The sequence below is a fragment of the Botrytis porri genome (genome assembly GCF_014898465.1).
Source record: "Botrytis porri strain MUCL 3234 chromosome Unknown BPOR_003, whole genome shotgun sequence".
Lineage (NCBI taxonomy): Eukaryota > Fungi > Ascomycota > Leotiomycetes > Helotiales > Sclerotiniaceae > Botrytis > Botrytis porri.
This window is the reverse complement of record NW_024066077.1, coordinates 2,028,528-2,053,928: the sequence shown is the minus strand read 5'-3', so window position 1 is coordinate 2,053,928 and position 25,401 is coordinate 2,028,528. Positions and strand designations below refer to the sequence as shown.

At 44.4% G+C, this 25,401-nt stretch overlaps 10 protein-coding genes across 10 annotated transcripts; 5 read left to right on the top strand and 5 right to left on the bottom strand.

Moving 5' to 3' along the window:
* Positions 1-376: 376 nt before the first annotated feature.
* On the top strand, positions 377-1,446 carry EAF01_002667 (uncharacterized protein; the record flags this gene model as incomplete). Its single annotated transcript, XM_038910920.1, has 2 exons — positions 377-477; positions 534-1,446. 2 exons carry the CDS (start codon positions 377-379, stop codon positions 1,444-1,446), a joined length of 1,014 nt encoding a protein of 337 aa, XP_038773842.1.
* Positions 1,447-3,223: 1,777 nt separating this feature from the next.
* Positions 3,224-5,054, top strand: EAF01_002666 (uncharacterized protein; the record flags this gene model as incomplete). Its single annotated transcript, XM_038910919.1, has 5 exons — positions 3,224-3,473; positions 3,528-3,911; positions 3,968-4,229; positions 4,361-4,560; positions 4,612-5,054. The coding sequence occupies 5 exons, from the start codon at positions 3,224-3,226 to the stop codon at positions 5,052-5,054; spliced, it is 1,539 nt and encodes a 512-aa protein (XP_038773841.1).
* A 1,445-nt stretch (positions 5,055-6,499) lies between these two features.
* EAF01_002665 (uncharacterized protein) lies at positions 6,500-6,916 on the bottom strand (the record flags this gene model as incomplete). The annotated part of the gene is made up of 1 exon (XM_038910918.1): positions 6,500-6,916. The coding sequence occupies one exon, from the start codon at positions 6,914-6,916 to the stop codon at positions 6,500-6,502; it is 417 nt and encodes a 138-aa protein (XP_038773840.1).
* Positions 6,917-7,344: 428 nt separating this feature from the next.
* On the bottom strand, positions 7,345-10,210 carry EAF01_002664 (uncharacterized protein; the record flags this gene model as incomplete). The annotated part of the gene is made up of 5 exons (XM_038910917.1): positions 7,345-8,272; positions 8,352-9,169; positions 9,225-9,325; positions 9,386-9,807; positions 9,874-10,210. The coding sequence occupies 5 exons, from the start codon at positions 10,208-10,210 to the stop codon at positions 7,629-7,631; spliced, it is 2,322 nt and encodes a 773-aa protein (XP_038773839.1). The 3' UTR covers positions 7,345-7,628.
* A 1,899-nt stretch (positions 10,211-12,109) lies between these two features.
* On the top strand, positions 12,110-13,511 carry EAF01_002663 (uncharacterized protein; the record flags this gene model as incomplete). Its single annotated transcript, XM_038910916.1, has 6 exons — positions 12,110-12,295; positions 12,352-12,489; positions 12,559-12,610; positions 12,817-13,032; positions 13,086-13,384; positions 13,440-13,511. 6 exons carry the CDS (start codon positions 12,110-12,112, stop codon positions 13,509-13,511), a joined length of 963 nt encoding a protein of 320 aa, XP_038773838.1.
* An 890-nt stretch (positions 13,512-14,401) lies between these two features.
* Positions 14,402-15,856, top strand: EAF01_002662 (uncharacterized protein; the record flags this gene model as incomplete). The annotated part of the gene is made up of 3 exons (XM_038910915.1): positions 14,402-14,468; positions 14,537-15,022; positions 15,078-15,856. The coding sequence occupies 3 exons, from the start codon at positions 14,402-14,404 to the stop codon at positions 15,854-15,856; spliced, it is 1,332 nt and encodes a 443-aa protein (XP_038773837.1).
* Positions 15,857-16,470: 614 nt separating this feature from the next.
* Positions 16,471-17,742, bottom strand: EAF01_002661 (uncharacterized protein; the record flags this gene model as incomplete). Its single annotated transcript, XM_038910914.1, has 1 exon — positions 16,471-17,742. The coding sequence occupies one exon, from the start codon at positions 17,740-17,742 to the stop codon at positions 16,471-16,473; it is 1,272 nt and encodes a 423-aa protein (XP_038773836.1).
* A 251-nt stretch (positions 17,743-17,993) lies between these two features.
* EAF01_002660 (uncharacterized protein) lies at positions 17,994-20,668 on the bottom strand (the record flags this gene model as incomplete). Its single annotated transcript, XM_038910913.1, has 2 exons — positions 17,994-18,193; positions 18,244-20,668. The coding sequence occupies 2 exons, from the start codon at positions 20,666-20,668 to the stop codon at positions 17,994-17,996; spliced, it is 2,625 nt and encodes an 874-aa protein (XP_038773835.1).
* Positions 20,669-21,149: 481 nt separating this feature from the next.
* Positions 21,150-21,953, top strand: EAF01_002659 (uncharacterized protein; the record flags this gene model as incomplete). The annotated part of the gene is made up of 1 exon (XM_038910912.1): positions 21,150-21,953. The coding sequence occupies one exon, from the start codon at positions 21,150-21,152 to the stop codon at positions 21,951-21,953; it is 804 nt and encodes a 267-aa protein (XP_038773834.1).
* Positions 21,954-23,608: 1,655 nt separating this feature from the next.
* On the bottom strand, positions 23,609-25,211 carry EAF01_002658 (uncharacterized protein; the record flags this gene model as incomplete). Its single annotated transcript, XM_038910911.1, has 2 exons — positions 23,609-24,792; positions 24,854-25,211. The coding sequence occupies 2 exons, from the start codon at positions 25,209-25,211 to the stop codon at positions 23,609-23,611; spliced, it is 1,542 nt and encodes a 513-aa protein (XP_038773833.1).
* Positions 25,212-25,401: the final 190 nt, after the last annotated feature.

Sequence of the window (25,401 nt, the reverse complement as noted above, 5' to 3'; positions counted from 1 at the left end):
CCTCATGGCTTGAAGTAAAATCTAAATGTTCCAGGGCTTCCTCCAATGACTCGGCTGACCCAAATCGTGGCCGGGTTGCCAAAGAAGTCCCAACTGCCCACAGGCACCCCAGAAAATGATCGTCCCAATTTAAGATGACCTTTATTAAATAACCTGCCCGCTCCTCTCGTATTTCTCCTTCTCTTCTTCACCGTATTCAAGAAACTCGCCGTTCTCTCGTTCATTCAGTTCGACACACTCCTTTATCAAATCAACCAACTGAGCAATACATCGCTTGCACACTCTTTAACAACAACGGCCTCTTACGATCAACCTCATCAAATTTAAAGCATTATACCCATTAGCGAATACTTGAAAATTATCACTATTTCCGAAAATGCGTTACTCAACCACCGCAATTGTTTTGGCTGCCATGTCCATTGGCGAAGCTGTAGCTGGGCCTACTCACGTTCACCGACACAAACATGATAAGAAAGCGTATGAATATCAACCCGATGAATAATAAAGAGTGATTGCTAATCAGATGACAATAGTGCCGTCGTTGATGATTGGTCGGCGTTGGACTGGGCCAAGATGAGCATCAACTGGTCATCCGCTTATGAAGCAGGTCAAGCCTCCAAGACTGTTGCCGCTGCTGCTGCTTCCACCGATTCTAGCTCTACTGCCACTGCTGTCGACAACCTCGCAGAGAACAAGATTGCTGCATACACAACTTCCGCATCAGTAGCTGCTAGCACCACCGCCGCCGCTAGCTCATCTAAAACAAGCTCGGCCAAGTCTAGCGCTACCTCCTCTTCCTCTCTCCTCGACGATATTGAGGAACTGTTCGACGAGTTGGTTGGTGCTTCCAACGGCCGAACATCTTTCGGTGCCGTCGTAGCCGCCGCTGGAGGAACCACCGATAACTACTACGGAAACTACGGTCATCCATATGGATCCAACGTCATCAAGGCCGATTCCTCCGCCAGTTACTCCTACACTGTTAACTTCGTCAACACCCAATCTAAGAAAATCACTGTCAACATCTGGAACAAAGTTGGTCCTGACATGCAACCACTTTCCGGATCTGCACTTGCACCAAAGAACACCACACTCACCGTCACTATCCCAGCCGGAGGTTCCCAGAAAGTTGCTTTTGATGAGGACTCGCAAGTCGCTTGGGCCCAGGCCTGCAGTTCAACTGCAGCTTCAGGAGCCTTTGACACCACCTGGGGTGAAGCTCAATTCCTCAAGACTGGTTCCGGATACGATATGTCCGCCATCATGAACTCTGCTGGCAATAACTACAACATGACCATCACCAGTGAGGAAGCACCAGCTTGCACCAGTGATCCAACCCAAAACTACTGGTTGACTGCTACTCAGCCAATTGGTAACAGCGACGGCAGCTGTTACATTTCACAAAGCACTGCTACTTTGACAGTCATCATGGGTGGAACTATGTAAAGTGAAGAACGGGGCGTCGACTCTTGAGAAGAAGAAAAAAACTCAACCTCTATATAGTGTAATTTGGAAAAGCGAATTTTGTTCAAACCAACTCTGTAGCAAAGCCTATTGGTGAAGCACAAGTGACTTCACAAGACTCGGGTTGGTGCAACGGCTTGGAGCAAAGTAGTAGTTACTATAATGAAAAGGTTACTAGATGTATCTTCACGGGATGGAGTAAGGAGACAGGATACCATTGGACACTTCCTTGCATTTACCAATAAATATACATATAATGTATGCATTTTTTGAAATTATCAGCAATTCGATTCCAAACTTTTCTATTTAATATTATTCTCTCATAAATATCCATGTGGTTTACTGTTGTGCGTAAGTTGAAGATGGTGTGTCTGTGTTTCTCGGGTCAGTATATTTATTTTCTGTAGAGTAATAGAAGCCGGCGTGGCTCGAGTCTGAGATAATAATCACTCAGCAAGTCAAATTCCAAAATAGAATCTCCACGATGCTCCTAATAATCACCGGACTGTGAAATCTGATAAGTGATGCGGGGGAGAATGAAGACAGACATTAAAGTACTGACCTTCATATCTGAGAAATTCCTGATTCATAGCTCCAAGAGTTGTGTCGGAAGTATGGCGAGTGCACAACGCTTGAACTAGTAGCAAATTCGAACACTCATAAAAGTAGATGAGTGTAGATGGGAAGAAGAGTAGAAGAGTACGAGCAATGAGGGATGAATAGATAAGTGATAAGAATTATGACATATAAGTAGTTCCAAATTCTAGTACTTCAACCATTCATCGTGTTATACACACTAGGTAGATAAGTACCCAAACTACCTAGTTAAGTGAGTACAAACAGTTTGATGTTCTCTGTGACCGTTGATGTATCGAGTTCTTGTGATATCATTGGCTGTTTTTGACTTTCGGTTACAGTATGCATATGCAGGTACGAACGGCGTTGCGTTACCATGGCGGCTAATTTGACAGTTTGACGTGATATCAACCACTTGTGACCTTGCTACATGTTCACACCCTCGTATAGAGTTGATCCTTCCTATGGATAACTACCTACTACCTAGGTCGGCAGTTCGTACTCAATCATTCCTTCCTCTCTGTACCATAACGCAAACTACCGTCAGATAGAATCATCTTATCCACTTCACGATCCTTCTACTTCGCTCTCTGTTTCCTTTTCCATCTTATCAATTTCTTCAACTGTCTCTCCCGTTCTCAAAACTAACCTAAGGTACCACAATTCACGACTATTCATTCAGACTCAGACTTCACTCCAGATTTTCACTTCATTCTCACTTCATTCTCACTTCAATTTGACTTCACCCCCCCAATTTTACCTTCACTTCGCCCTCGACCTCTTCTGGTTTACCTACATATTAACTATAGTCGCTCTTTTTGGGTACCTCTCTTCTTACGACTTGCATGGTTGTTTGTTTGCGACGATTCATACTTTCAATTCTCAATATCCATTCACTCATCCATTGATTCACTCTATTTCAATATTCACGAACGTTACGATCCAATCAAGAGGAATAAAGTACAGTCATACCAAGAAACCCACATTACACAATAATATATCTTTACGCCGTCGCAAACTTTTCAACCCTCTTGATGACGCGAACCACAATACCTTAACCCAAATACTACCTTTCAAATAAAGACTCAAATCTGTCTCACGACCCGGGATAATTACTTACTATCCGTTTCTCTTATGCGAATGACCAAAAAACAACCCTCTATTTTACCTTACAAGATCAATCATGCGCAGTAGCATTTTGGCCACGGCCTACATTTTATCTTTAGCAGTATCCATTGTCAATGGTTGCGCCGAGGTCTCTGGAAATTGGTTCTGTAATCCCGTGGATGCTATCTTGTACAGCAATGTCGGCGCACCAGGAACTTACAATCAAGTTACCGATATGTCCTCGGATGGAATTTGTTCTTCTACACCCAAGCCGTTTTCTGGTCCGCTTTCTCCATTAGACGAAGAAGTTTCATTTCACTTTCGGGGTAATTGCATATAACCCTAGTCTAGCTCTCAATGCAATCTAACAATCCTTTCAGGGCCTCTTCAGTTGAAGCAGTTCGCAGCATATGCACCGGGCGCTACTGCTAGCAAGGAGAAACGTGAGGGGTCGACCGCTAGACGTCGTCGCCATCTTCAGCATATTGATAAACATGCTAGGGGAGGCAATCAGAAGCGCGATAAAATTTATGCGACGATCGATGGACAACTTGTCTCGTGGGATAATAACTTTCCCACCCCGGGTCTTGATGCTTTTCACGGTGATGCGAATACCGTTACTGCTACAATAGATGGTGAGATACGAACATGGATCAACAATTGGTTCGGATCAAGCACCACGACAATGGTAGCCCAAGCATCTACTACCGTATCTCAAAGTGCATCTCAAGGGGCATCTACAAGCGAAAAGACTCAGGAGACTTGTACGAAATTGAATTCCCCTCATCGAATTTGTTATGTGGCTGACATTCATACCTAGCTACCTCGATCACACCATCTGCCAGCACAGCGTTGTCTCAGTCCCGGGCATCTACACAGGGATCTGCTTCTCAACCCCAAGTTTCCAAAAATCCATCTGCCTCCGAGCCTCAAGTATCCACAACCCCATCTGCCTCGGAGTCTCAAGTATCTGCAAGCACAACCAGCTCAGCTACAGCTATAGCATTTGGATCCTACAACAGAATAGGTTATTACAGTTCTACAGAGCAGACTCTTGATAACCTAGTATTTCTTGGGAATTAGTGAGTATGATCGTTTTTTCCCCGCTATATAATTTGCACTTCTACAGTACGACAAGCGAATAACCTTCTTCTAATGTTTTCCTCGCTTCTCATACCTAGGATCAATTGCTAACTGAGTCTGTCTTCATTAGTGGTGGTCAAGGCTCAGGCGTATTCGATGAGGTTTATGGCGCCTCACTTTCTTTCGTGAATAGCAGTGGCACAGGCGGTGCATCATCACCTCAGATCCTCTCTGATGCCACCTTACCATCGAATGAAGAGATCATTGTGATGCTTGACGAAGAATGCAATAACGATTGCGGCTATGTGCGTCCTGGATCTGTTGCTTACCGTGAGTTGCTGTGTTATATTTGAAGATTATTCATTACTAACACACCTGTAGATGGCTTCAATGGAGCGAACAAAGTTTTCCTCTTAGAATTTAGCATGCCGATAGATGGAAGAACCGGATTCAATGGCGATATGCCCTCGGTTTGGATCCTCAACGCTCAGATTCCTCGAACAATTCAATATGGGAATCCAAGTTGTTCATGTTGGGAGTCTGGTTGCGGTGAATTTGATATTGCAGAAGCACTGAACAGTGGTTCGACATTCCTGAAGTCCACACTTCACACTAACAAACCAGGAGGAGATTCGGACTATTTTGTACGGCCGACTTCCAGCACAATGAAACTTGCCGTTGTATTCAATTCTGCCACTTCAACTATACATATTCAGGTTCTACCTACGAGCTACGACTTCCCAACAAGTTTGACAACAGATCAAATTCAGAGCATCTGTGGCACGAGTACTGGAAGTCAACTCTCTGAATTCGCCATCTCGTAACCTTAACCTAGATCTGGAATTTTCGATTGGTTACGAGGAAAATTCCGTGGAAGGAATGATAAGACAAAAAGTTTTTAGACCGATGTTAGGAAGTAGGCGATAAATTTTTTTCATAAAAATACCCTTCTACTCTTGTGTATGTTGACGTACCAATGAGAACCTTTGACATCAGTAGGATAGTTCTATTGCATGGTGCCTTCCCAGTAACATTGGAGTATGTGTCATGATATACAAAACCATTTCTCAGATGATTGGAAAATTCCGATGATAAATGTAGTGCCTGAAGTAATACCTTGACTAAATTGTAACGTTGAGATGTAAGCTTGAGTTGTAGATGATTCTGTCTTTACTTGAGGTTCTTCAACATCAATTGACTAGATGGTTTAAGTATATAGTATAGTTCAGCTAGAATTTTTTTCTCTATATTATATAATTGGTCTTGAATCAGAGCTTATTGTGGGTTAGATTTTTTTAAAACTAAAATGTTCTAGTTATTTTAACAAGACCATTAAATACAGAAATTATACATCAGATTATTCTAGGGTGGAAAGTAACAATAAACTAAATTCCATTCTATAGTGGTAATGATTGTTAACCTATTAGAAAGAATTTGTTCAAAATCAGGAAAGCAATCGAGGAGAGAGAAGAAATTGCAGAGAGGTTTATAATGCAATTGCGCAAGAGGTACTTAGTATGGAGTAGAGAAGGAGACTGATAAGTCTCACACCACATAATTTGGATCAACATTATATCTCGTGGGTCATCACTTGAAAACCCCAGATAACTTTTCTCATGAATTTCCATTCTACCTTTCAATATCCCATATATATCCATTAAAGTAAACCGACCTAGAGCCCTCATTTCATCTCCCACCCTCTCTCACTCCCTCCTCTTATAATACCACTCCATATCCTGCCTATTCCCATCCATCGACTCGATTCTCTCCCCCTAATACTTCATCATCTTCCACGCCTTCGCCGCCAGCGCCGCGATCTCTTCTTCTCCACAACGACTCATCTCTTCAAGTCTCTCTCTCTAAAAAATCTATCTCGCGACACTAAATCCCGAAGTCGGCACCCCCTGTGCCTTTTTAGCCAATTCCCCGATTTCTGAAAGTCCGAATACGAAATCTTGATTCTGGAGATAGAGACTTTTGATTTTGTGTCCGCAGTATGGGAACCAGACTATTGCGGCGGGGAGAAGCTCTGCGATGGCAGATACAGCGATACAGTTGTCGGGATCGGAATTAGGGGCTTCGGCTTCGCTTGTTAATGCTCGTGGAGTCTCGAGAGTATCGCGCAAGATCCGCAGCGCAAGTAGACATATTTCTGGATCGCGCACTCGGGCGGAGGCGAGGCGCGCAATAAATGCACTACTGAGATTTTGGCGCTGGGGGAGAGTGTCCATGCTGATTGGAGCTCTTGTACTAGGAAGGGGAGATCGCTCTAGATGTGGCCGTTGGAGGTCATTGCTATTTTGATCTCCTGATCATGATCATGATCATTCTTCTCCTCTGGCTTCGCATCCCCCCTCTGCCGGAAAAGAACACCCATTTCCCTCGCATGCAACACCTGACTCACCAATCTATCTTGCGCTGGGTGCTCCGCAGCGATAAGTTTGCCGTCTTGAATACACAGATACCATAGCTCGCGGAGATGGTACTCGTACAGCTCGATGGGATGCGTACCTCCCGTTTGTGTGGAGCGACTCGCGATGTTGCGAGTGAGGAGCCGGGCTTGTTGCCAGAATGTATTGGAGTTGTTAGTTTCTGTTTCGGCGAGCTCGGCGCCGATGGCTTTCTTGTGTAAGGTGTGGAATTTGGAACGGCTTTTGAGGCGGTCGTTTAGGTTTAGGGATGCCATGCTGAGGGGTTTGAGCGGATGGGCTGGGTGGAAGGAGAGGCTGGAGGGTTCAAGATTGAAGGGAGTCGTTAATGGGTCAGCATCCGTCGACTAGCATCACCAACTATTCAGGTTGTTGCGAATTTATTCGGTGGTAGACAATGATCCTGTGATCGTCATGGATAACTGCCTGCATTGTGTCTAATCGTTAAAAGGAGTGTGTTGATTACTCACAATTGTAAAACGCTGGTCCAATAGATTCCGTGAATCGCCATGTGAAAACCTGAACTTTAGATCTAGAATGGTGCAGCGACAGTTGGAAGATCTTGATAGGAGGTGTTGTAGAGTTCTAGGATGGGATATGATGGGATCTTTTTCACTCTTGTGTTGGGTTGAAGTAGTAGACTAGGCAGACTAGACTCGACTAGACGAGAACTAGAATAATGTGAGGATATAATTTATAAATTATGTATTTTTATTCTCGAGTATGTACAATATTCTAGGAAGAAGGGTGTTTTTCTCTGTCCTCTTCAATTTTTTCTTCGTTCGTGAATTCTTGGTTCGTAAAGTGGTCTAGCGTTCAGACTCCAGAGTCTAGAATTCGGACCATAATTATCTGATTTCATTCCTACTGGGGTAGTTCCAGTCGGTAATGCATCTATTGCATTGGTTGCATAATATCCATATACAATCCCTCCATCCAACCCCCTCCTGATAAAAAGCGAAAGAAACATTAAACCATAACACCATAGTTCCCCCCCTTCACCAGCGGCTCAACCTCACTCTCAAGCCCAAAGCCCGCTCTCCTAATATCCGCCATCGGGATATTGTTTCTTGTCCCCGGATTTCCATACTGATTCTTCAGCTCGCCATAACGAATGCGCAAATCCTTGAGAGGTTTCGATAGTGATTTTGTGTTTCCCAGACAAGCCGCTTGCGTAAGAGTTCGAAGTTGTGATGGGATAGCCATGCTGGAGATTCTATTTGATAATCCGGATGTTGGGGGTGGTGCGGAGAGGGAGGAAGTGGTGCAGAGGAGTTGTGTGAAATTTGCGTCTTGGGCTGCAACCCCGTTTTGGACGAGGGCCCAGAGACCGAGAATGAGGAAAGGGAGGGAGAGGAGAAGGGAGAGGAAGTAGGGGAGGAGGAGATTGAGGGGTTGTGAGAAGGAATAGATGTTGTGAAGGGTGAGCATGCTGGTGTTGGTGGGGGTGGACCAGAGGGAGTAGGAGAGGGAGGCGCTGAGAGTGATGTTTTGAAGGAGGGCATTGAGTGTGTTTTGTGTAATGACGAAGGAGGGATTTGCAGAGGAGTTGGTGGTGTAGTGTGTAAAGGCTGTGTTTAGAGGAGTACGGGAGATGATTGCGCCGTTGAGAGCTGGGGAGGCATTAGTTAGTGTTAATTTTGGGGATGGGATTAGGAGAGGATCAGGATATATCATTAGGCTGAAACATACCTCCAGAACTCCAACCATCGGCATTTCCAAAGCCTGGCGAATCCTCCCCCCATCCCGTGGCATCAATAGCATCCACCGCCCTTTCCTCATCAGTATCTAGGAGAACAGCCGGCAACGCTGTAAATTCACCAGCGAGATAGTAAAACATAGTATCCAAAATTGTCATCATATTCAGATCGCGATAGTAGGCCAGAGCTTCAGCGCTCCAATTTGCGGGGTTGCTGCCAAAATCGTATCCGCTAATAATTCCAGAGACGTTGGTGAAGCCGGGCACGATGACAGCATTGTCGTGGGTGTGCAGTACGAGGCTTGTTAGCGGCGAAATGAAGGTGGTGGTGACGTTGCGTGTGAGAATATTGGAGATGTAGGTATTGTTTACGGTGTATAGTGCGCGGCCAGGGGTACAGTAGAGATTGTCTTGTATCATGGATGTGTTTAGGGTCAAGGTTTCATTGATGGAATTGGCATCAACGGTGTTTACTTCTGTATCTAACAGGGATAATGTGCTGCTTTGCCAATGTGCATTCGTATAGGTTCCGTTGTAAAGTACCTGTCGAAGTGCAGGCGTAGCAAGTGTGAGATCAGACCAGTTTCCTGAGTAGATCGAAAATTCCGGAAATAAGGTCGTCGAGTTGGCAGTGACACTAGATGTGATATTGGTACTGGATGAGTTGCAGTCGAGCGTTGGGCCCTCAAATTCTATCACAAAGGAACAATTGACGCCACAGGGTGAAGGTTGATCGAATGCCTGTCCTGTAATCATTGTTTGGAAAGCGAGGCGAGGAAGTAAATTGGAGTGTTTTCCGGTTAATAAACCGCTAGAAACTACGTTTAGTGATTATTTAACTAAAGCATGGTTCGAGAATGTCTTACCTAGAAGTAAATCCAGATACAGATCCATCCGCACTCTCAGATACCGGTGATAATACAGCCAAAGCATATTGGTTAGCGGCGAAGCCAGAACCATTCCCCATCTAGTAGATTGTGATTAGCCGAGTATTTTGATGAGTGTTCGAGTCTCGGTAAAAACTCACAAATGATGCATTGAATGTTGGAACCACTACCGAATTATACGATGTCCTTTGTATTGTAACAACATTGATAGCGCCAGGAGGGAAACTGGCTGCAACCGTCATACTAGCCATCATTATCGACAACACACACAAAACAGGAGCAGCACGAATAGCAGCCCCTGTACACATCTGAAAAACGTTGGACTTTAGTCCGAAAAGAGTATCGATTGTGGAGATCTTCATGCTTTGAACGCGCAAAAGACGCCATAGATACTGAACGAAAGATGTGGCTAAGGCTGTCTTGAGAAAGAATGAGAAAGCATTGGCTAGAATGTTAGACGCCGTGGAGATATATGTCTGAGGCGCAACTCTGTCCTCTCCATCGGCTGCTTTACCTGAGATGTAGATGAATAAAAACAAGTGAAGGAGGGCGGTTGCGAGAGCTACAGATGAGATTTGTCAGAAGACGAATTATCTTATTCTTTAGAGAAACATATCGAGTAGATAACAGGATATGATTATCGTAGGCGTTTCCCACCCAATTCCCCATTTCGAAAGAACGGAATTTGGAGTCTTAGGTGGTATCGTTTGATTTTGAGAGCTAGGGAGGCTGGAATGCGACGAACTATTTGATGATATGGGAGATATTGTCGGGCTAGTGCTCCTAGAGGATGGACCGACTTGCGGACTGGAAGATGCTGTTGTTGTCGGAGAAGATGGGGCTCCCAGTATGGGGGAATGGGTATTTGAATAAACACTAGTTGGTGTACCAGCTCTACCTGACTGCTGAGCCCATGCTGCCGTTGGTAAAGTAGGAGATCCCGAAAGAGTATTTCCCGTTGTCATGATGGCTCTAGTTCCCTTAAGATCCGCGCTCTTTATTTCGCTTGTAGAAATCAAGTTACAAATAGCTCTCTACGAAGTGTCTGCCGACGATGATATTATAGAATGAAAGCAAGCAATTGAACAGGAAAAGCTTTGTGCGACGAATACGGCAACAACTTCTTTTATGGAGCTCTTCCTCGTCGGATCAACCCCAAGACTCAATGGAAAACTTGTACCATCATCACATAAACGCATGGTTGTTAGACGCGGACCCGCGAAATTACAGGGTAGCGTTTGAGTTCGAAGCGTGTATACCCAATCGATTCTGACCATCTCTGGTCCCCTTACAGCGTTCATCGCTAGGGGCGACAGGACCCTCAATCCGGGCATATCTATAATTATTGTGCTTGTACTCAACTCTAATCGCAGCATGAGACACACTGCTGGCCAAAGAATTGTTAAAGATGGTGGGGATAAGATCCGACAGTTTGGTTCCCCAAAAAATCGATGCTTGAAGGTCACTACATGAACGAGTTCATTGGTGCATTTTAAGCGCTTGCTAGCTCAACGTACTGCCCCAGACTGGTAATAATGCTGATGCTCTTACATTAGGACTACAAGCACTTGCTTATGAAAAGGTAAGGCGGATTTTGAGACAAATCTAACGTATCTGAGCGATTAAATAAGATAATGTACACACGAGGGGTCACAAGAAATTAATTAGGTAGGTTGGCTAAGAACGGCGACGTTGGCTCATCGCACAGTTAACTTTGGCACCAAGAGAGTACTGTAATGTAATTGACAAGCGGCCGTCAAAGAAACCTGGAGGAAGCTGAACTTGGCAACGTAAGGTAAATCCCACATCCGGCGCTGTGCTGCTTTTTCTAGATTGTTTTTATTTGTTGATGTATTATCTATCCTTTTTTAATCTTTTGAAGGAGATTGAAGGGGATTGAAGGGGGTCGATGGGGAAAATGTAAGATGTTGTCTTTGATTGGCACAAGGCCCTGAACTTTTTTTTATGAATCATTCCGCACAGAGTACGATGAACAGAACAGCCGCATTTGCATGGCCATCGTAAATTGATTTACTTTTTTGCGTTGTCGATCAGGTCAAAGCAATGCAAAGAGATTATAAAGGGCTTGGTTATGTTGGTAAGATAGGGGATGCGATTGAAAAGAGGAGGTTGACGCTGAAGAAGGAGGAGGAGAAGAAGTAGAAGAAGAAGGAGAAGAAGAAGAAGAAGAAGAAGAAGAAGAAGATGAAGATGAATAAATTGCAATTGAACGCTTGGCGCATCCAAAGCTTGATAATCAATTCAAATTGAGGCATTAATCAACTTTAACCTTACCTAATCCACAGATGCTTCCTTCGTTCTCGAGATAAACGCGAAAGTGCGAATTTCTCAAACAAATTGGTAATCTTGAAACAAAGTCGACCTTGGCTTTAGAAAGCAGCTTTATTACCTTTACCGTTTCAACCCTCCCGGCTCGGAATTATCAAGAGCTTCGAAAGATTAACCCCATCTCCATCTCCATCTCCATCAATGCGCTACTGCTAGCTACCCAACTAGTGGGTAGCTAAGATTGTGGTAAGCCATTCGCGGGGTGACAGGTAGGTCATTCACATTCGTCATTAACCGCAGTCGTCGTTACCCACAGTCCAAATCTAAACGGAGGAGCGAGCTTTAGAGCAGCACAATTTGGAGTAAAGGTATGGTCGAATTTCCTTATAAGAACCTCGAGGTAAGAAGGAACGGAAGACTACATTCCATTTCCAGATTCAGATATCTCTTGACCCAAACGTTCTTCACCTCTTAAAATCTCACTTGCAGCCTTTGTGCCACTGCTTTTTCCCCTCTTTCAACTAACAACACCATCAAATTTCCCAAACTTCCCAAATTTAAAACCAACCATCAATATGTCTTCCAGTGATAAGAAATTGCTCGTCGTCTTCGGAGCTACAGGAGCACAAGGTGGCTCGGTCGTTCAAAGCATTCTCTCTGATCCTAAATTGAAGGAAACCTGGGCAGTTCGAGGCATCACCAGAGATGTAACAAAGCCTGCTGCAAAGAAAATCGAGGCACTCGGTGCTGAGACATTTGCTGTAAGTTCCTGCATAGTCTCTACACTGATTCGTTCAGGATTAACACATATCTATAGGCAGACTTGAATGACGCCGAGTCTCTCAAAGCTGCAGTGAAGGGAGCATACGCTGTCTTTGCCGTTACCAACTTTTGGGAAAGCCAAAGTGCAGATGTAGAGAAGAAACAAGGAGTTGCAATTGCAGATGCTGCAAGGGTATGAGATCATTTGGCAATTGTACTCATTAGAGTGAGAAACCCCGAATCTAATTTTATCTACATATAGGAAGCTGGTGTTCAGCACTTCATTTGGAGTTCCTTATTGGACGTTACAGAGCGTAAGTTTTCCTACCCGTCACTCTTTCCTTCTACAGCTCAAATGCCATATTTTCATTATCGTCTTGTTTGTACTTTTATTGTTTTCTGTGTTTTGGGAAATCTGATATTCCACTTCGTTCACCCCATTTGGGCGTTTCAAAGTTCTCACATGACTTTTGTTGCTCCAACCCATTACGAGGACTTCAAACTGACCAGTTTCCCACAGTCTCTAAAGGAGCCCTTCCCAAGGTCACACATTTTGACTCCAAGGCCCATATCGAGGAATATGTCAGAAAGATCGGGATCCCAGCGACTTTCTTCTTGGCTGGATTTTACATGTCCAATATTCCTGGCCAAATGTTGCAAAAATTACCACCTGACAACAAATGGAAGCTTGCTTTCCCAATTCCAGCTTCATCTTCTGTCCCACTTCTTGCTACTGGTGAGTTCTGCTGCTATCCGAAATTATAGCAATTACTTACTAATATGTTACAGTTGAGGACACTGGTAAATTTGTCAAGGGTATCCTTCTCAATAGAGAAAAGGTTCTTGGAAAGCGTATTTACGGTGCCACCAAGTATTACACCTTGACCGAGATTTTGAAGGAGTTCACGGAACAATATCCTGCCGCTAGCGAAGGAGCTGACAATGTTGAACTTCCCCATGAAGTCTACAAGAACATCCTCAAGAGTTTTGGTATGAGTGATGACGCTCAAGAGGAATTGTTGCAGAATATGAGATTGTTGAACGAGTTTGGATATTATGGGGGTGATTCTTTGGACGAAAGCCATTCTGTAAGTTTTTTCTAAAAGCATCTTCTTTGGATTCTCATACTAATATCTCATTTAGATCTTGGTGGACAAATTGACAACATGGAAGGAATTCATCGCAAAGAGTCCAGCCTTTGCTGAGTTGAAGTAAAGTCTATGAAGACTTATGGCTTGTAAAGTCTTCATAGACTTATTAGCTTAGGAGGAAGACTTTCGAAGTTGGCAGATGTGTACGCGATTGATATTATTTGAATTCTATCAATTTACCTTGATTCTTTGTTACATGTAGGCAACGTGAACGTGATATGTGCTCCAAGTTACCAGCACCCAGGTTGTACTTTTGTAAATGTAATCATCTACCTACAGTTTTTGGTAATATCATATGTCAGACACATCTATCTCGGGCGTACCCAGGCAATGAAAAGATATAAAAGGGTCTAGGGAGGCTCGTAGCTAGTATGTAAGTGGATGGGTAGACTGACTCAAACTCCATTGACCGAAATACCGAGGTCTATCATTAGTTCAGAAGCGAATCTCGGGCATGAGCGTCGGGCGTCTTTGATGAATTTCATTCATATGGAATTCAAACAATCAAACAGTCAAACAATCAATCATAATAATTCTCAACTCTTCTTTCTGCCTTTATCCAATTCTGTGCCTTTTCACCTTGACTGTATCCTGATTCTGCAAAAATCGTCTTTCTTGGAGGTATAATCAAGTATCAATTTGTTCATTCTAATTTCAACTTCCAAATCCGCTTTCAACCAAAACATACCATATACCGAACAAATATCTCTAGCCAATCCAATTCACACAGCCCCCGCAAATAATCATAGTCACTTATCACAGGCTTATTAGCCTTCTTTATTCATCGGCCATCACAAGCTTGGATCTCATTAGAAATCATTTAATCTCATCTATCAAATCCGTCAACTTTGCGACCAGAATTCATCCCTTTCACTGCCATAAGACCTTCATCTTTTGTGTAGGTACATCGGTGTAGTCAGTCTGGACGATATTGTTTGGACCGAATAATCCATCATGGCTTCACCGCCGAAACCTTGGGAAAGAGGTGGCGCTGCAGTTAGCACTGCACTTCCAAGCCCTGGTTAGTGTTTATAAGATAACATTTGTCTCTTCTATTATCCCTGCTAACGTTTGATCTTCTTCGCCTAGCCATGACCTCAACTACTGCTGCTACCTCGGGTAGTTCTGCTGGTCCATCAGTTTTATCATCTACATCTGCCAGTACCTCGGGTGCCCCAGCCATACCCGAACGACCTTCTACTCTTACGAACACCGTTAATCAAAACGCATCCGCATACTCACCATACGGCGCAAATAGAATGGGAGCTGTAGGGGCTTCGCCATATGGTATGGGAGGTATGGGATCTTACTCATCACCCTATTCAAGAATGGGAGGTATGGGAGGTTATGGTTATGGTGGTATGGGAGGGTATGGATCTATGTATGGCGGAGGCATGGGCGGGATGTATGGAAATATGGGAGGGATGGGACCAAATGATCCCAATAGCTTGACGCAAGGCTTCACCCAGAGCACACAAGCTACTTTCCAAATAATTGAAAGTGTAGTTGGTGCATTTGGAGGATTTGCTCAGATGCTTGAGAGCACATACATGGCTACACACTCTAGCTTTTTCGGTAGGCAGACTCCCAAGAAATTGTTCCTCAAAAGGTTCTTTACTGACAATCACAGCGATGGTATCTGTTGCTGAGCAGTTCGGAAACTTGCGCAATAATTTAGGATCCATCCTAGGAATATTTACCATGATGCGATGGATACGCACTCTCTTTGCAAAGATCACAGGTCGACCCATGCCTGTAGATGCCACCTCCTTAACACCTTCCGCATTCGCCTCTTTTGAAGGCCGCAAAATACTGCCAGACGGTAGTTCTCCACCTCGTCCATCCAAAAAGCCCTTCCTTTTTTTCATAGCAGCTGCATTTGGTCTTCCATACCTCATGGGTAAGATGATCAAAGCTCTCGCCGCCTCTCAAGAAGAGGAGCAAAAACGACTACTTGCGTCAGGTCAACTAATGGGCCCTGATGGTCAGCCTGTCCCTGCACCACTCGACCCTTCGAAACTCGATTTCTGTCGCGTCTTATATGATTTTACCCCTGAATCCGGTGCAGCAGTTCAAGGTGTAGATCTGGAAGTCAAGAAAGGAGATTTAGTGGCAGTTATTAGCAAGAGTGATCCCATGGGTAATCCATCAGAATGGTGGCGATGTCGTGCTCGCGATGGTCGCATGGGATACCTTCCTGGTGTATACCTGGAAGTAGCAAGGCGACCCGGTCAACCTATCGCCGAAATCAAGAGTGCAAGTCAAAGTGGGAGTCGAACTAGTACTATGACTAGTTCAAGTATCGGCAATGCTAATCAAGTCAAGGTACTGGCGGCTCCTCCTGCAGTGGCGGGAAAGGCAGGGGATATTGGAGTGGAAAGTTTCCAAAAGAGCCAGTTCTATTCGTAGACTGCGAACATATTTAATAAACAGTAGCACAGTTTTCATGTACTGTTATATCTAGGGCTGGATGGCGTTTAGCGGGCATCGTTTCTTTCCCACCTGTCTTTTAAAAATGCGACATCTCAGGGCTTTAATAGGTAGGGCTCGAGTGGGGTTTAATGATTTGCTACTTGTAACAAGCTGGCTCAAAAGATTCGTTTGGTTATGATTGACGATACGATACAACACTTTTTTTTTTGCGGCTTGTGTAGATAGTTGTTGGCATCAGGAGGCGTTTCTAAAAACTTTCTTTTCATTCAATTTTTGAATAAGATGAGTTTATTTATCAAGCATATTTTCAAATATGTATATACTTCCACCAAATACATTACCCAATTTGACATTTCTGCAAAACTACTTTCTCTTTGATTGTCAGGTACACAGGTGTAATACATTTATGAAGTGTTAAATTGTAGAAATTATTGTCTGTTGTTCTCTTTAGATACGCCCTCTCGAGACCACTTGATAGTCGCAATACTCGTAGCGCTCAATAATCGAGATCTCAAGCAAATTCTCAAATGCACTAAGTAGTTCAGGCTAAGGATTCTTCCACATATCCACAACGACAAAGGAACAAAAATTCAATACCTCCGACATGGACACGGCACCCAAACCATCAAAACCAATCCCACCACCCCCATCACCACCGCCCCATACAAAAAATCCGCAACCCTTCCCACCGCCACCTGCCACCTCCTCTCCCGTTCCACATTCCTCGCCCTCTCAATATCCCGCACAATCGGTCTTGCGTAAGCACCTAACATCCATCCTCGCAAATCTTGTTCTAAAGTTCCGGGACTGCTAGTGTGGATATCTTCTCCGCTCCAGGAGATACAATTGATGGATTGCTGGAGATTGAGATTGATGTTGGTGTTGATGTTGGGATTGGGATTTTGAGGTTCACGGGGGATATGAATTGGGATGTCCCGACCGGAAAACCAGCTGTGGATCCAGAGACGGATTTGTGGGACGGAGGCGTGGTTTGGGGGGAGGGTGTGCAGGAAGATTTCGTGGGGGGGCAGGGGGTGGAGAGTGGGGTGAGTAGGATGGGTTTGTTGCGGAGGAGCGGGGGGCTTGGTTTGTGTGGGGGGATTTGGTTGTTGGATGATGAAGGGTTTGGGTGAGGGATGTTGCTCGATGGTGAAGGATTTGAGTGCGAAATGGGGTTCGAATTCGTCGGAGTGGAATTCTTCGTCTGTGTGGTGGAGAGGGACTTCTTCTTCATCTTCTTCATCAACATCCTCCTCCTCCTCATCCTCATCCTCATGTAAATCAACAAGATCCCCTTCCATCTCATTAACTACTGAAGAAGTAGGAGTCATCTGCGGAGTCGTTTCCCTCGATGCGGACGAGCGTATCGAGGTCTCGTGACTCTCCAACTCGAATCTTACTTGGATATCTGATCGCCATGGAAGTGTAGTTTCGTTTGTATTGTCAATCTCGCGTTTTATTTCCTCTGCTTCTCTATTGCGAGAAATTGCTGACGTTTGAGGATTTCCTCCATGGCGGTTTAATAATTGAGTGTTCGTAAGAGGGGGAGAATTGGCGCTACAGATGACCTCTGCATCTTCCTTTTCCTTTTTCTCTTCCTCTTCTCTGGCCCCAGAGAAGAAATGACCTAGCAAGCTTGAAAGCGAGGACATTTTGCCGTCATCCAACTTGCTCTGTAATTCGCGATCCGTACGACGTGGGAGACTAGGACTGCATAAATCTATCTCTTCGTCAATCGTGGCCAGAGGAATGGTCGGGATGGTCTTTGATACAACTTTGTTTGACTTTGTGTTTGAAGTAATGCTTTGACTTGTCATTTGTGGTATTACAACCTCAATGGTGCGTTTCTGAACCATTTTCATGTTGATGTTTATTGTGATATAGGGGTTGAGTTATCAAAATGAATATGAACGCTGACGAGATGGATATGTGTTGCTGTGAGATTTTGAAAGGAATAGATAGCTAGCGGAAGAATATTTAAGTAAGTGAATTACCGTACCAAAAATCATGTACGGTATTGAGTTGCTCGCGCGAATTGTAAAATTAGTAATTTAACCAGCAAAGCGAGAACATAACAAAAAACTTTTAAATTCATTCACCCGCTAAATACAAATCATAGATTATTTTCATCCATATACTTCAGCCTTAATCCAACAGCTCTTCTATGAGCTTCTAATTCTTCGACCTTCGCTAATTGCATCACAGCACCACCAACATTTCTCAATCCCTGAGCTGTTAGTTGTGAACTAGTGATGTGCTTCAGGTATGACCCAAGGTTGACACCAGAGTATTGCTTAGCAAATCCATATGTAGCTATCTCGATTATCAGTATAGACGTACAATTATGTGAGTGACAAACTTACGTAAAGAGTGGTTGACACCAGCAGAATAATCACCAACACTCTCTGGTGTCCATTCACCAATGAAAACACTACCAGCGTTTTCAACCAATTCTACTACACCTGCGGCATCCTTGACTTGCAAAATGAGATGCTCTGGAGCGTATTCATTGCTAAGTCTCATTGCCTCCTCGATGTCCTTAACAACAAGAGTTATCGAGTGCTCAATGGCACCACGAACAATATCGACTCTTGGCAAGGCCATAGCTTGTGCGTGAAGTTCGTCTTCAATGGCTTGCAATTCTTTCTCAGAAAGATCGATGGCAATTAAAATGACTTGACTATCAACACCATGCTCTGCTTGGGATAATAAGTCCGATGCAACGAATGCAGGGTTCGCTTCCTTGTCTGCAATGACGAGTACCTCAGATGGACCAGCTGGCATATCGATACTCACGCCAGCATTGGTGTCATTGCTAACATACATCTTTGCTGCAGTAACGAATTGATTACCTGGACCAAGAATTTTGTCGACCTTTGTGACACTTTCAGTACCGTATGCCATGGCAGCAACAGCCTGAGCACCACCAGCCAAGACAATACTCTCAGCACCAACTTTGTGGGCAACATAAACGATCTCCGGAGTAATTCTACCATCAGATCGAGGAGGTGATGCTAGTACGATCTTCTTACAACCAGCAACCATAGCTGGTACACCCAGCATAAGAGCTGTACTTGGAAGTACAGCAGTACCTCCTGGAATGTACAGTCCCACACGCTCAATTGGTCTTGAAAATCTGCTGCAAACAATACCTGGCATTGTCTCAACTTGTAACGGGTCCTCTTTTTGTGCTGCGTGGAATTTACGAATGTTCTCAAAGGAAATATCAATAGCCTCGATAGTCTCTGCTGGAAGGTCCATGAGTGATTGTGGGAAAGGAGCTTTGAGAACAGGAGAAGTAAGTGAGGTTGCCTTTTCGAACTTGTGGGTGTATCCAAGCAATGCTTTGTCACCTCCCTCTCGTACATCCTTGATAATAGGGTTCACAATACCCATGATCATATCAGTAGACTTTTGGGAGGGTCTTTGCAAAATATCCTTAAGATCAGTTTCTGATGTTGTTGCAGCATTGTATCGCTTCATAGTGATACGTCCATTCTTGAGACCTGCCTTGTCCTCCGCAAATTTTGGCACAGAAGCAGCTTCCTTGACGACCTCCTTAACGCTTTCAGTCTTAGCTGTGGAAGCATTGGTGATTCCTTCTTTTGCAGCCCATTGCCCCTTAGCATCTCCTTGTCTTCGCTTAACCTTCACACTCTTGGCATCAAGGTTACGTTCAATGTCTGCAAGGCTAACTCCGGCAGAAACTGCCTTTGTCAAAGCAAAGTAGATGAGATCTGCTGCTTCGAAAGCAATATCTTTCTTTTCCTTGGCATCACAAAGTTCCTCTGCTTCTTCCATAATTTTGGCACGCAATAACTTTTCATCCGAGAAGAGACGCGCGGTATAGGATCCCTCAGGTGCCGAAGCCTTCCTCGAAACAAGAGTCTTCTCAAGCTTGGAAATTCCCTTATATTCGCCAAAACAAGTCGATTGTGGTAGGTGGCAAAATCCCCGTCCTTCTTGCTTGACCACAAATTTCAAGCAGTCCTGGTCGCAATCCAAGGACACTCTGATGAGTTTTTGTGTATCTCCAGATGTTGCCCCTTTGTACCATAAGCCACGCTTCCTGCTTTGGTATACTCCGGTTCCTGTTTTCAATGACTCCTTTAAACTCTCCTCACTACTGTACACAAGTCCCAAAGCTACTCCTCTCTCATCTGTAACCACAGTAGGAATCAATTTGTCTGTTCTATCTGAAGTCCATGAATCCGCAACCAATTTTGGAAGAGAAACTTGTCCTTCTCCAGCCGATTCGATGCTAAGGTGTGTCGTAGGTATGATAGGAATGGCAGAGAAATCTTTGGCAACTTTAGAAAGTAATTCGAAATCGCTCTCGGGGGTTGGTAGAAGGAAGATTGGAGACACTTTCTTGGTCTTGAATTCTTCCAGCAGAGATCGAGTATAAGCTTCGTCGACAAAAGCGAGCAATCCTCCATTGGGAAATTCGACATCCGTCTGCGGCTGTGGGATGATTGGAAGAACACGGTCTGTATGCTTGTCCAAGTGTGGAAGCTGTGATGGCTTCACAAATACGGTGCGAGCTCCAGCATCTAGAATCGTAACAATGTCGTCGATAGATTCAATGGTAGATACATCGACATACGTCTCAATGCTAACGTGTCTCTGCAAGAATCCAAGGAGAATATCGATGGTGTCATTATTCGCTGTGAAGTAAACGCACCCCAGATAAGATAATTGGTCTCTTGTGAGTCCTACTTTTGATTCCGCAGGACCATTCCCAAGGTCAACACTGGGAAGCAACGGAAGTGAAGTTGTAGTATCCATATTGAAGAACGATAGCAAGATCTTGAAATTCAATGAGAATTCCAATGAAGTTTGGAGAGAAGTGAGTCAACATCTAGAAAGAAAAAGTTCGATCCGACAAATAACTGGTTATGTAATGGAGGGGCAATCAATCGAGTGAATGATACCACGAAAATAAATTTAAGGTGCGGTCTGTGCTGTATCGGGGTTATGCAGCTGCATTCATTGTCCATTGGCGTCACAGATATTTGAGCTTCCAGGTGTAAAATGTACTCACATTACAATACAGATTTCGAGATTGTTCGACAGCTTTTTAATTAACCTACGATGCTCAACAGAAAATAACCTTCGAGCAATATACGTCTTCTTACAAGTTAAGCTCAACGACAGAACCTCACGCGACCAACGATTCAATCAACTCACATTTGCGACGCAATCAAGGAAAGATTCATCCACAAACATATAATAATCTAGAGCGCAAAAATCCTCCTCCATCTCCATCATGGCCGACATGAACGGCGACTCCCAACCTCAAACCAACGGTCAAAACGGGCACCCCTCGCCACCACCCCCCACACAAAACAGCTCCGCGCCGCTCTCCCAACCCCTCCCATCCGCCTCCGCAGCCACGAGCTCCTCGACGGCGCCCAATCCCAGCGTGCCCCTCACCTCCCTCCAAGACAACGGATTATCGAAACGCCCGCGCGACGCACGTCTCATCCACATGCTTCTCTCCTCTCTCGGCGTGTCCGCATACCAAGAACGCGTTCCGCTGCAACTGCTCGATTTCGCATATCGTCACTCCTCGTCTATTCTCTCCGATGCGTTGCATCTCTCTTCCGACGCCTACGTATCACAGCAGATGCGCGCGCGCGATGCGCCGCCTGGTGGGGGATTTAGAGATGCAGATGGACAGGTTAGCGCGAATGCAGTGCAGTTGGCTATTCAGAGTCGATTACAGTATCAATTTGGTTCGGGCAATGGGGGTGGATTGAGCAAGGAGTTTTTATTAGAGACGGCGCAGGCGAGGAATAAAATTGCATTGCCAAGGGTTTTACAGAATGAATGGGGTGTGAGATTGCCGGCTGAGAGATTTGTTCTTACGGGTGTGCCATGGGGGTTGAAAGATGAATGGGTGGAGGATGATGAAGAAGAAGAGGAGGGGCCAATTGGAGAGAGTATGGAAGGTATCATAGCTGGTACAGAGGAGGATAATCTCGAGGGCGATGAGGAGGGTGCGGGTGACATGAATGATCTATTTGGCACTGGTGGAGATATGGATGAGGACATGGATAAAGAGGAATAATGGGTGTACGTCCAATTCATAATGGCTGGCGTTTGGGATTTAGACCTGTCGCAGTGATACACACTATCGGCAGCAGGAATTATATGTTTCGAAATAAAACATAAGTTGCAAGTTGGGACTTGAGTGTGATTATTCTCTGTTCCGTGTTGTCTCACTTTTCTTCCAAGCAAAAAGTAAGCAGGAAATCAATAGAAACTTTCAAGCCGACAATATATTGATTGAATGGACTCTCGAACAGTCATTCAATATACAAGAATCTCAAACCTGCAGAAATCTCAAACCTACAGTATCTGTAAACTCGAGACAAATGGAACGAAAAGTCTACACATCAAAATCAAATCTTCACACGCAAAGACAATCACGGCACTGATCATGAAGCAGAATCCACATTGAGATAAAATAATATTATTATTTGCATACACCATCTACCCTACCACTTCCTTCCTCCCTCCTCTCCATAGATCTCCCCACAAGTAAGAGAAGGAAAAAAAAAACGATGAAAAACGAAAATGAAAAACAAAGCAGGAGACAAAATAAGAATGTTTGTCACGATTAGTCCTCCTAGCGCACTATTCTACGCCAACAGGGTGGAATGGACTGGCTGTCTAGGCCGTTGGTTCTATATCCCACGAACGATATTTAAAATAAGTGACCTCAAGTCCACGAAGACGATCAGGAGGTAGGCAATATGTGGTTTTGTTTTCTTGGTGCGGATTGTTGCATCTTCTTGCGACCAAGAGAGAGGAACTGAAGGGGAATTGGAGGGGATGGAGGGAAGAGAATGGAAAGAGAGATACAAACCTGGATGGATAGAGGAATCTCTGGCGTGAGATGAATAGAATGGAGGGAGGAACGATAGATGAAGGGAGAAAAGATATGGTTGCTATGAATAATATAATATAATATCATTCAATACCTTCTCTCCTTCTTCATACCATGAATCCTAAATCCTCATCCCCAAAAAAGAGACGAAGAAAATCCTCATCCTCATCCTCATCCTCAATCAATACCATTGTTGTTTGTTTGTATGAATGTACACAAAGAGAAACTCTTTCCTAGAAAAATTTCTTCCCTAATAACCCCCTGCTTAGTCACCCATCCACTAGCCCATCCCATCCCACTAGTCTATGCACAGACCACCTCAAATTTTCCACCCATATCAACTTCTCTCCCGAAATTTTCTATCCTTCTTCTTCTCTCCTTACACTTAAAACGCATGATTAAATCAACCGCTTGAAACCACTCACCAACTGGCTAGTCGGTCATATTTGCATGCCAGAATGAATATATTGTTGGTGACGCGGTTTGTATCTACCTCGTAGGTATGAATTGATAGTTGAGGCGGAGTTTTCCTCGCGGAAGTGATGCCTGGGTTTGCGGAGCTTATATGACATTTGTATGCATATGCATGAGGAGTTTTGGGGGTGAGATTGGGATTTGAGGTTCGCGTTTCGAGTTGAGGAATGGGAAGGGAAGGAAAAGGAGGGTTGTAGTAATTCAATGTGTAAGATTTATATTCATGTGTCGTTTCTCTCTATGTATTGTTTCTAAACGCTATGCTGTGGTATAAATTCAAATCATCTCAATACGCTATGCGCCATGCTATGCAAACCCAAACATTACCAGTCGTGCCTCATCTACCTGTATGCACACCTTTAATCATCTTTCCCCTTCATCGTATGCTTTTCATCCTCATCATCCTCTTCTCCTTCATCGTCCTTCTTCCTCCTCTTAGTCTTTTTCCTCTCCGCCTTCAACGCATCATGAACTTCTTCACTTCCCTCATCAGCCTTCTCATCCCACTCCACATCATACTCATCAGCAATGCTCTTGATTTCCTTCCTCAACGCATTTGCCTCTTCAATCAATGACTCCCATTTCTGCAAATCAAATCCTTTCGCTTGATACAACGCACTTTGTCGTCTCGAAACCGTCAGATTAAGCGCCGCCCTATAAGAAACCTCTCGATTATGATAGAGAAACCACAAGTAACCGAGAATAATCGTCGATAAACCTGCTAGATACGTAACCGGTTCCATGGTATCCCATCCATAAGAAGTCATGAAGGTAAAGTAATAGATAGCACCCCACCACGACACAAGCACGCCAAACCCACCCATGGCAAGATGTCGCGCTCCTCGGTGTGCAAGCTCATCGCATTCTTTCTTCACTTGCGCATAATTCGCCAATTTCCTGCTGGTTTTGCGTAGACGAACTCGGAGGTAATGAGTTCGATCGTTGAAAGACGGCACCCCAACGCGAATCTCATGAGATGCACCTTCGATCTCGACTGCGAATTCCTTTCCCCGCGCAGCATCACGAATGAAATCTCCAATTTCAGTCGACGAAGACCAGCGAACAAATTTCACTTCTCCCTCGGAAGATTGTTCCCGTCCACGTCCCGAGTAACTTTCTACTCCTCCCTCGCCAGGTCCTCCCCTTAATTCACTTTGTATTTGTTTCTTCTCTTCGCTTGATATATTTTTGTCTTTGGAGCTATTGATCTTCCCTAGTTTCATAATTTTTCCATCGACCATCTGTTCGTCTGTTCCCTTTTCTGCTTCTCCATCCATGTCATCTCTTCGAGAATCTGCTTTAATCTCACCTTGTGCGGAATCTTCAGCTCGGAAATACACTTCGGGCACTTTTTCAGTGTATCCATCTTTCGCAGTTATCATGGGCAGCTCGGATTGTATAAGTCTTTCCAAATAGGAGAGAGGTTGCTGAGGATGCACGAGAAGAGCCAATGGCTCGATATCCTTACGATCAGAGTTCTTATCCCGCGTGGTCAAAGGCAAAATGAGCTTTAAAAGTCGAGAAGGGGTGGTAAGTAGTTTGCCTGTATTATAACTGTTAGACAAGATTCTCGCAGGAGCAAAAGGAGAGAGAAATCAAGAAACCTTTTGTCATAGCCCCAGCACTCCTGTTTCTCTTCACAGGCGGTTGGTCGGCACCTTCTCTATGCCATGGTGTTCTTGCTTGTATTTCCTTCTGTTGACCAATTGCATTGTCGAGTTGATTGTTGAACCAATCTTCTTCCTTGTCCAGTCCCTTTTGACTCAATTCCTTGGCCTTTTCAGTGTGACTCTTCTCTTCTCTCCAAATGTTCGTCGAAGTAAACGTGCGAAGACATGAGAACGGGCTCTGTTTTGCAAAAGGTTGTGAAGCGGCTCCATCTCGAAAAGTACCTACGAATGAGGCTGGTCGGTACGTCGTTTGGGAAATACTCCGCGGTAAAAGATGTGTTGCTCGTCGCATGTTTGCGACCCCTTAACCTCTATCCCTATCCCTATCTCGATCCTGAGAAAGTGAGCTCACGGTAACAAACAAATATCATCGAAATGGCCATTTCTAAGTGCCTGTCCCGTTTGCCGTTTGCTAGTTGTGATCATGAGCTAACCTTGACCTTGGAAGTTCTGGAAGTTGAGAGCTCGAATGCTTGATCCCT